The sequence below is a fragment of the Euprymna scolopes genome, chromosome 26 (assembly GCF_053919585.1).
Source record: "Euprymna scolopes isolate OS-2025 chromosome 26, ASM5391958v1, whole genome shotgun sequence".
In the NCBI taxonomy this organism is placed as follows: domain Eukaryota; kingdom Metazoa; phylum Mollusca; class Cephalopoda; order Sepiida; family Sepiolidae; genus Euprymna; species Euprymna scolopes.
This window is the reverse complement of record NC_136507.1, coordinates 48,850,421-48,861,533: the sequence shown is the minus strand read 5'-3', so window position 1 is coordinate 48,861,533 and position 11,113 is coordinate 48,850,421. Positions and strand designations below refer to the sequence as shown.

At 33.7% G+C, this 11,113-nt stretch overlaps 2 protein-coding genes across 2 annotated transcripts; both read left to right on the top strand.

Annotated features, from left to right (window-relative positions):
- The first annotated feature begins 6,896 nt into the window (after positions 1–6,896).
- On the top strand, positions 6,897–7,430 carry LOC145247821 (uncharacterized). The gene has a single exon (XM_080109450.1). It carries the CDS (start codon positions 6,897–6,899, stop codon positions 7,428–7,430), a length of 534 nt encoding a protein of 177 aa, XP_079965576.1.
- Positions 7,431–9,655: 2,225 nt separating this feature from the next.
- LOC145247820 (ATP-dependent DNA helicase PIF1-like) lies at positions 9,656–10,261 on the top strand. The gene has a single exon (XM_080109449.1). The coding sequence runs from the start codon at positions 9,656–9,658 to the stop codon at positions 10,259–10,261; it is 606 nt and encodes a 201-aa protein (XP_079965575.1).
- Positions 10,262–11,113: the final 852 nt, after the last annotated feature.

Sequence of the window (11,113 nt, the reverse complement as noted above, 5' to 3'; positions counted from 1 at the left end):
GGAGGGGCGGTTTCACGTGTGCTTAATCAAAGGCTTTAAACGGCAATAACTTTAATTGAGCTCATTCTGGCTGGTTACCTCCTCTGGGGCCTGAACTGAAAATCCGGGTTTTACATTTGTTATCTGTAACCAGTAACTGTTAGTCAGCTGTTACGTTCACAGGTTCAAATCTACCCATTCCCCCGCAAGCAACCGATTGACGACATTCACAAATTTTGGCATCTTTTTGTTTAGTTTGCATCTTCGAAACCTAGGCGATTACGCAGGTTACTTTTTTCTCTCTCTTTGTTATTTTTGAAAAACAGAAATTGAAACCATTTCGATGGCCGCGTTTTGATGCGGCCACAATAGTATTTATGGATGTCATACTGACGAATAGTTCCAACTTTGTTGTTTGAAGTTGACTATTTAAAATAATAAAAAATATTAAAGACTTTTCCTTTTGTAAATGATTCGTTGATTTTCTTTTTGAATTTTAACTAATAAAACTTATTGTCTGAATGAATAAATTGCGAAAGTTTCTCGCACTAAACATAAAACCAAAACTAATTTCAGGTTAATTCAACTTTACGCAAAAGTGCCATCACCGTTTCCTATGATGTTTATGCATGTCATATCGCAAGGTTTACATATTAGTTTTGAAAATTCATGTTTCTATTATTGATCGATTATGTTTTTGTTTTTAAACTCAATGATTGTTTCGACGTTAATATAACATATAGGGCGATCTCACATATTAGCTTACTTGAACTATTCCTTGTTGCTTACGTCATGACACGTCATAGGAAATAGACGACTTTTGTCAATTTGGCAACTCCACCCAATTATGTTCTTGTTTATTTCATTTCAATATTGTCTTATAATATAATAATGAAGACTATTCCACGCTTCTTCGAAATGAGAAAGACAATCGAAATATTAAATTTCAATTAAAACGAATATCTACTTAATTGTCATGTTGAAATTATTAAAATATCCCAAAATTACGAAATATGATAAGTAAAAAATTAATATTAAGGAAAATATTTTTCGAATAATAAACAGATTCCAAACTATGAGTTATTTCCCTTGTTTACGTTATATTTCAAACATAAAAATAGCTTTTAATGGATCGTGAATTCGTGAAAGAATATATTTTATGTGATAATGAAGTAATATGTTATTAATTGCAACATTGCAAATTTACATAAAAATTAAGTCGATTGCAATGACTTTTAATAGAAATTCAATATTGCGAAATTCGTTCTTATTCCGAAGAAGCGCTGAATATTCTTAAACTTATTTTTGTTTTCAAATATGTTAGTTTACAAATTTATTATTATTATTATTATTATTATTATTATTATTATTATTATTATTATTATTATTATTATTATTATTATCAGGTTGCTGATAATGTGTAGGGCTTTTGGAGACAAGTATGGCTCAATGGAAAACGGTGCTGACAGCAAATAGAGAGGAGGTGGGGCAGGTTGGCATTAAACGTTGAATATTTCAAGGAGATTCGTTATCGCCAATTCTTTTTGTAATGATGATGATACCACTGAGCATCCTCTTGAAGAGAGAAAAACTGGGGTATAACTTTAGATCTGGTGACAGACGCCTCAACCATCTATTGTTTATGGAGGATTTGAAAATATTCAGTAGAAATGAAAAGGAAATGGAGAGACTGGTAGAACTTGTGGGGACATACTCAGGAGACATTGGGATGGCGTTTGGGATTAGTAAATGCACGGTGCTGGTGATGAAAAGAGGAGTAAAGGTTCATTCGAACGGCATAGTACTGCCAAATAGAGAAATCATGAAAGAAATAGAAGATACAGGATATAAGTATTTGGGAGTATTGGAGGTGTAGGCGTAATGAACAGAGAAATGAAGGAGAAAGTCAGGAAGGAGTATCTTAGAAGAGTGAAACTAATTGCAAAGTCGAAACTATATGGAGGAAACCTAATGAAAGCAGTGAATACATGGGCAATCAATGTTTTGAGATACAGTGCGGGAATTTTAGAATAGTCTGACAAGGATTTGCATGCCATGGATATCAAAACAAGAAAAGTTTTAGCAATGTTTGATATATTTCACATTCGAAGTAGCGTAGCAAGGCTGTATCAAAAGAGGAAAGATGGTGGGAGAGGATTGAAAAGTGTAAAAGATTGTGTTAGAATCGAGGAGATGTTGTTGAAGGAGCATGTGGTTAGAAGTGGGGAGTGGATGCTTAAGGTTGTGGCCAATGAAGTGGAGGTATGTGAGACCAAGGCTGATTATGTGAAACGTATGGATAGAGAAAGGGCAGAAGAACTGGCTAGGAAGAAAATGCATGAAAGGTTGTTCCAGGATAAAGCAGAAGTGGCTGATGAAAGATCATGGCAATGGCTTAGAGCTGGGTATCTGGCTAAGAGTACTGAAGCTTTTGTTTGTGCAGCACAAGAGCAGGCATTAGGAACACGAATGTTCAAAAAAGTGGTTCTAGGAGAGGAAGTTGCTGCAGAATGCCGAATTTGTGGTAAGACCTCAGAGTCAATTGCGCACCTTGCAGCAGGGTGTAGTGGACTGGCCCAGAGAGAGTACTGCAAAAGACACGATCGCATGGGACTCCGGATATATTGGGAGGTGTGTAAGAGGGTAGGGGTGAAGTATGCTAGAAAATGGTTTGAGGAGGTGCCTAATGAAGTGAGAACAAGTGAGGTGGCAACGTAGAGGTATGGTGGGACAAAAGTGTCATAACGACCAAGCAATTGGGACATAATCGTCCGGATTTGGTCATCATTGACAAGGTCTAAAAAAACTGGCAGATTGTAGACTTTTCAGTACTCTGAGACAGGAATGTGAGAGAGAAGGAGAATGAAAAGTGGAGCAATTATGCTTCATTGGCCTTGGAGATAAGGCGTATACACAGGGTTAAAACACAAGTAATCCCGGTCGTAGTTGGTACACTAGGAGTAGTATCAAGTCGTCTGGAAGGACAATTGAAAAAATACAAATCCCCGATGTTTTAGCCGGCCTTTAGACCTCTGCAATTGTAAGTACAACCAACATCCTTAGGAAAACCCTTGATCTTTGAAGCTACTGGTTTCAAGCCGAGATTAAGGGAAATCCTCTGGAAATGAATCCCATCCCTTTCCAGAGAGGCAAATTTGATTGGTTGAGATTTAATTCTGGAATATACATTTACTTTCGGAATACACATTTACGAACGCTCTAGGTTCTATTCGATTTGCGTGTTCTTACCGCTATATTTGTTTTAAATTCTATACAATTTAGGGTTATATCTTTCAAAAGTTGTTAAGAAATAATTAGTTTTAAGTTATTCCATAATAAAATTGATAAAAAATCTCTTTGCCTGTGGAGACAAAAAATTGGGCAATTATTTGTTTTTTTTTCATTGTTTATTTTTTACATTTGTTTATTAACAGAGAGAGAGAGAGAGAGAGAGAGAGAGAGATAGAGAGAGTGAGAAAGCCAGAGAGCCAGCGAGCGAGCGAGCGAGAGAGAGAGAGAGAGAGAGAGAGAGAGAGAGAGAGAGAGAGAGAGAGAGAGAGCGACGAGCGAGCTGCTGATGTTTTCGTTAATATATTATTGTAGGCACCGCCAAAATTGGGGGGGCAGGTCAGTACTTTTTGACGGACCGTCTTTTTAAAAATCTACCAAAAATCAGGTAATTATCCGATCAATACGAAATTTTCAGCGATTATTAGGAGAAGAATGAACTTTATAACAGTGTACTTATTTTTCATAAACGATATTTATATATATATATTTTTTTGCTTACAAAACCCCCCTTGTTTTGAAGTGGGAACAAATATGCTTAAAATAATCATCTGAAACTGAACAAAACATATTGTGTTGTTGTAAGGGACAGAATTATAGATAAAAAAAACCAAAAAAAAAACCTTATTTTGACGTCTGAATATCAGAACTTCGATTGTGTTTAATTATCCCGCTTTTGAGTTTTGAAGTGTGAAATTCGGTGAATATGTTAAGTAAAATAATTAATTTAAGTTAAGCAAAACAAAAAAAAAATTTTTTTAATATTTATACGAAAAAAGCCATTTTAAAATTTTTGATAAATAAATTAACAATTTTTTTTTAGCGAGCCGAATAATGCATGACCATTATTAAACAGGGCATGCTTTGAATAATTGATATATAAAAAAAAAATTCGATAAATGTTGTGCCCTTTGTGTTAAAAATAGCATCATTTTTTTCGATCCCGTTTGAAAACGTTTGCCGCCTTTCGACTACGGTGGACCAAACGCGCTGAAATAATTTTTTTTTATTCTGCTTTAAATTGCCCCCCCCCTTTTGGGGAGTCTGGCCCCCACACACATATACATTAAAAACCAAACTCATACAAATGGTCACCCATCTGGTACTGGCCAGCCTCAGCTTTATAATACATTGAAATTTTCGTCACTGAAAAATAAGTTTTTTTGGCCTGTTTGGTCTTCCATAGTTTTCTTCTTATAATCCGCAAACGTAAACAGAGTCGATCTCGACTCTACATGAACGCGAAATATCTGGTTACCTATATGAATAAGTGGAATTATTTGAAATTCAGGTACTTATATTATAATATTTTTGCATATTCTCTTAGAAAATCATCCTAAATCTTAGTTAGACAATAAATAAATAAATTAATTATTTCAAAAACCTTTTTTTTTAAATATTTAAGTACGTTTTTTGTGCAAGACAAAAAATGTCAATTGTTAACTTTTTGGGAAAATTTAACATTTAAAATTTAATTAAAAATAGTAGAAAAAGTTTTACATTATTCTGTTTTCTATATGATAAAATTCAGGGTTTTATCTTTCTGGAAAAAAAAAGTTACTCAGAAATAATGGATTTTAATAAATGTAATTTAGTTTTAAAAAACAACAACAACTTGATTTTGCGGCCATTTTTGGCGGTGCCTATATTATTGCTACTACTACAACGTTATGAAACCTCAACTTTCATGAAAAGCCTTGACCTTACAAACAAAAAAGCGACACATTATTAGCGAAGCGAAACCTGTTTTGTACATAAAATATTTTTTATAAAAACATTAAAACTATATATATATATATATATATATATATATATATATATATATATATATATATATATATATATATCAAATGACAGTTCATATTCTTAATAAATCATTTTTATTACAACATTGTTTTAACGAACATTATATTTGGTTTAAATTCTATAAAATTTAGGCTTTTATCTTTCAAAAGTTGTTAAGAACTAATTGATTTTAAGTTATTCCGTAATAAAAAACGATAACACATCTCTTGGCCGGCGGGGAGAAAAAATTGAGCAGTTATTTATTTATTTTTTTTTCATTGTTTATGTTTTTACATTTTTTTATTGAGAGAGAGAGAGAGAGAGAGAGAGAGAGCTAGCAAGAGAGAGAATAGAGCGAGAGCGAGAGCGAGAGCGAGAGAGATATTGACGTTTTCATTAATTATAGTTGCTACTACTACAACGTTATGAAACCTCAACTTGACCTTACAAACCAAAAAAAGCGACACATTATTACCGAAACAAAACCTGTTTTGTACATAAAATATTTTCATAAAAACATTAAATCTAATATATATATATATATATATATATATATATATATATATATATATATATATATATATATATTAAATGACAGTTCATTTTTCCAAATAAATTATTTTTATTAACACATTGTTTTCAATAAAATATTTTTATAGTTGTTTCTCAAAGTGCGCCTTTGGTTTCAAACTTTCAATTTTGGATCGTGCGTTTTTTTATTTCATGTTCCAGCGATTCATTTTTTCTTAGGTAATCGTTTTGACGGTTTTTTTGAGCAGACAATTACGGTCATCTTGGATTTGCTTCACGGACTTTGATTAAATTAAAAATTTTTGCTGACAGAAGAATTATTTTTACGCTAGATACTTATCACACTTATTACCATTTCCTGCTGAAGTTTGTTGTAATAATTTTCGCCTACCGTGGTTGTTTATCTTCAATATGGACGAACCAGGAAGGCAACGAAGACAGGCAGCCAGAGAACCGCAAAATAGGAGGCGGAATCAGTTCACAGCGGATGAAAGACAAGTCTAACGAAATAGAAACAGAGAACAAATACGAAGAACAAGGAGTCAAATGAGCGAGGAGAGAAATGCATATAATAATCGTAGTAGAGAAATAATGCAGAGAAGAATGACTAAAATGAATGAAGAAAAAAGAGAATTGTATAACACTCAAGCAAGAGAACGGTTGCGAACAAGAAGATATGCAAAGGATGAAGAAGAAAGACAAGAGCAACGAAGCATCAACAGACAACATATGAGAGTTAGAAGAAATGGCATGACTGAAGGAGAACGACTAATGAATCTTGAAAATAGGAGAACTAGAAATAACATAGGAAGAAATAATGCAAATGGTGTTCAATTTATAAATCCTGATAGATTCTATATTGGCCCAATGAATGTTATTTGTGAACACTGCCAGGCTCTCCGATTCCAGGGAGAGTCTCTGAATTGCTGTCATAATGAAAAGTTTCACTTGAGCCCCTGCTATATCCGGTCATTCTAAGAGAATTGTTTGAAGGAAATGACAGGGATTCAACCAACTTTAGAAAAAACATTAGAAATTATAACCCCTCCTTTGCCTTTGCTTCTTTCGGTGCTGAAGTAAAGCCACCCCCAGGACGTGGTCCATATTGTTTTCGATTGCAAGGACAAATATGTCATTATGCAACAAATTTAAATCCAAATGAAAATGAAGAAAGAAAATATGGACAGCTCTATATAATTGAGACAAATGAAGCATTAAATCTGAGGTTAAATGCTAATCAAAATTCTGATTCAGTTTTCGAAAAAATATCTCAAGCAATGGTTGATAATCCGTATGTAAGGGCATATAAAAACATGAGACCTGTCGAACTTGGAGAGCAACAGAGGGCTACATTACAAAATGTTCCTCCCAGAAAAATAACCATGCAGTTTATTGCCGGCCCTGATGTGAATAATCCAACAAATGATGAAGTTGCAGTAATATTTGTCGGTGATAATAGAACACCTCCTGTCCATCGTGATATTATAGTGTACCCAGAAAGACAACAGAGGGAGAGGATATCTTACCTCTCTTGCCATCTTAATGCAATGATTTACCCTCTTCACTTTCCTCATGGTGAATTTGGATGGCATATAAGCATTCCCCATGTAGAAAATAGGAAAACTAGAGTTCGTAACAAGGTTTCCATGCAGGAATTTTATGCATATCGTCTATCGATAAGAGATGGCTTCAGTCCAATACACAGTGGTGGAAAACTATTTCAGCAATGCATAGTTGATGCTTATGTTAAAGTAGAAGGTTGTCGTTTGAAATTCATTGCAGAAAATCAAGCACAACTAAGAGTTGCAATGTATTCTTGGCTTGATGGATCACCTTGCAAGACATAATGAAACTGAAGATCCTGGAATACCTGTCATTTTACCATCATCCTTCACAGAGAGCCCACGAAATATGTAACAATGCTATCAAGACGCAATGGCAATAGTTTGCAAATATGGAAGGCCTGATTATTCATAACATATACTTACAATCCAAAATGCCCAGAAGTAATCGAAAACTTATAGCCGCATGAAACTGCATAGATTAGACCTGATTTGTTGGCACGAGTTTAAAAAAAAACATTTCAAAGAATTTCCCACATTGTCACATGGCAATCATGCTGCAGAAGATAAAATTAGAACAAAAAACAAAAAAACAAATTGATAATATTGTTTCAGCTGAATTACCATCAGAACATTATCCAGAATTGAGACAATTAGTGAAAAAACTCATGATTCATAGACCCTTCGGTACATTTAATCCCAACTCAATCTGTATGGTAGAGGGAGAGTGTCAGAAGAAATTTCCTATGTCGTATCAGGAGGAGACTATTACAAATGCTTCTGGATATCCCCTATAAAGACGCAGAAATAATGGAGATTCTGTTAGAGTGGGTGCCCATGAGGTTGACTGCAGGTTTGTAGTACCATATTATAAATATTTACTCAGAAAATATGGTGCTCACATTAATGTAGAAATGTGTATCTCGGTAAAAAGTGTGAAATATCTTTTCAAATATGTCTATAAAGAACGATTGCGCAATGATGGAAATAAATATAAATAACAATGAAACTAATGAAGATGAATATAATGGAATTAAGCAATATATTTCGTGTAGATACGTATCCCCGCCTGAAACATTTTGGCGTTTGTTAGAATATAAAATGCATAGACAGTCACAGAGTTTATCGACTGGCGCTCCATTTACCTGATGAGCAACAAGATTATTACAGGCCAGGTGAACAAAGACAGGCTGCTGCTCACGCAGAAGAACGCGACACGCAACTGCATGGTTCAAACGTAACCAAAGTGACGTGGATGCAAGAGCCCACCTTTATATTGATATCCTTGAATATTATGTATTTGATAAGCAAAGTAACACCTGGACCAGAAGACAACGTCACCGCCAGATTGTAACAAGAAATTCCATTTAAGGATGCTTCTTCTTCATGTACCAGGTACAACTTCTTTTGATGACTTGAAAACTGTAGGAGGTGAAGAATTGCCGACCTTTAAGGATGCCTGTATTCGATTACAACTGCTTGAAGATGACAACGAACTACAGATGGCTTTGAGTGAGGCAGCTGTATACCAAATGCCACGGTAGCTTCTTAACATGTTTGCAATGATGTGTTTATTCAATACACCACAATTACAATTATGGACGGGTAAGAAACACTTTATAATAGATAATCTTTTACGCCAATATAATAATATTGCAGAAAATATCGCTCTGCATGATTCTGAATGAAAATGGCATAAATTGTGCGATGCTTGGTCTGCCAGAACCAATCGATGGCTTTCCTGTCATTCAATATGTGGAAAAAATTCAAGAAGTTAATCCTGAAGTACTAAATATTGAGCAAAGAAATGTTTTTGATAGTGTCATTTACACGGTAAGTGCAATAGATAGAGGATTAGAGACTAAGCACCGACCGTATATCTGGATGCACCCGGCGGTTCTGGTAAAACTTTTCTATTTAATATGATTCATGATTACCTGATGGCTCAAAATGTGGTTGTTAGTACTTCTTGGACAGGTATTGCAGCAACTTTATTGAAAAATGGAAAAACGCTTCACAGTATCTTTAAATTTCCTTTGACTGAGACATTTGCATGCAATATTTCACATAATTCTTACCAAGCAAATATTCTCAGGCAGGTGAAAATTTTCATTATTGACGAAGTGTCAATGATCCCTCGATATGCATTGAATGCCATTGATAATTGTTTACAGGATATTATGAAAAATAATAGTATATTTGGTGGTAAAGTCATCATATTAGGAGGAGACTTCAGGCAAATGCTGCCTGTGGTTCCTAGAGCTCCACCTGCTGCAGTATTGGATGTATGCATAAAGAAGTCTCACCATTTTCATGTGACACCATTTTCATCAACTGAAGCTCTCTCAGAATATGAGGACTAATGAAAATGAACAAGTTTTCTCACAATGGCTATTACAAATTGGTAATGGTCGAGTTCATAGTTAACTTGACACGTCGATATTCCAGAACAATGTGTATGCAATGACTCTTTAGTCTCAGACATATTTGATAATTGTACACAAGACGAAATGAAAAGTAGAGTTATTTTGTCACCCAAAAATGCAGATTGTTTGGAAGTTAATGAAGATATTCTACGAAGACAACCAACTGAGAGCAAAACATATCTAAGTACAGATTCAGTATCAACAGGCAATGAAATGGAAGCTAATAATTATCCGATGGAATTCATAATTTCACTTACGCCTTTGGGGATGCCTCCTCATCGTCTCAATCTCAAAGTTGGATCTATTATTATGCTGCTTAGCAACCTGTCATTCACGCAAGGACTATGCAATGGAACACGTTTAGAAGTATTGGAGCTTCATAACGACAGTATTCTTGCTTCAATCATAAGTGGCTTTAATGCTCAGGCACGAGTTTTAATTCCAAGAATTAAACTTAATCCCAGTGACGCAAATATTCCATTTGTTCAGCACAGGATTCAATTTCCCGTCCGCCTATCATATTCAATTAATAAAGCTCAAGGACAGACATTCGATAAAGTTGGGATCTACCTACCACAACCTTGCTTTACTCATGAACAACTTTATGTAACCTTCTCACGAGCAAGGTCTATGAACAGTGTAAAAGTGAAAATTTGTCCTCGGAATAAATCTACTCATGGCCAGAGATGAACAACCTTCACTTGAAATATTGTATATAAAGAAGTTTTGTAAATTATTTCATGTATTGTTCATTTTTAAATTATATAGACAACTCAAATCTCATCACATTTTATCCAAACATGTACAAGTAAGGTGCAAGATAATTAGTATTGAAAATATCATTTCATGTAATTTACACGGAATCGGCTATCTTCTATATACTTTATATATCAATGCGATAGTGTGTGTTATTTTGTGTGTCACGCTTACATTTTTTTTCTTCCAAATGACGGTCGTTTAATATTTATCTGTCTTTCTTTTAAAGTAACTCTGTATCTTTGACAGATCAATTAAACGATTTACATTGCAAAAATTTCCCCAAACTAAAAAAAGACCTGTTTACTGTTTCAAATAGGCTTTTTTATTTCATAATAAAAAAGGGGGGCATGTTGATAGTATTTTTTTTATATTTAAAAAATATGTGCAAGTGATTTGACATTGGTTCATAATAGTTGTTATTGGTTTTATTTAATTTTCTATTTTCTTATTTGTTTAATAAACAGAAATAATTCTATTATTTGTCTATCGAAACAAAATAAAATTAATTACATTAAAGATGTAATTATTTCTTTGCTTTTTTTATTCATAACTTTAACTTTACATATTCTTATAACAAATGTTCTCAATTTTTATTTAGGCATAAAAATAGTTTGATTTTAAAACATTAAAAAATATTTAATATGAGTGTGAAAAAAGTGTCCATTGATTTTTTAGGATATAAATTAAAATTTCAAATTCGATTAACAATTCCATATATTGTTTTATATTATTTTGTTTTTATTCTATAAAATTTAGGATTTTATCTTTCTGGTACATACAAAA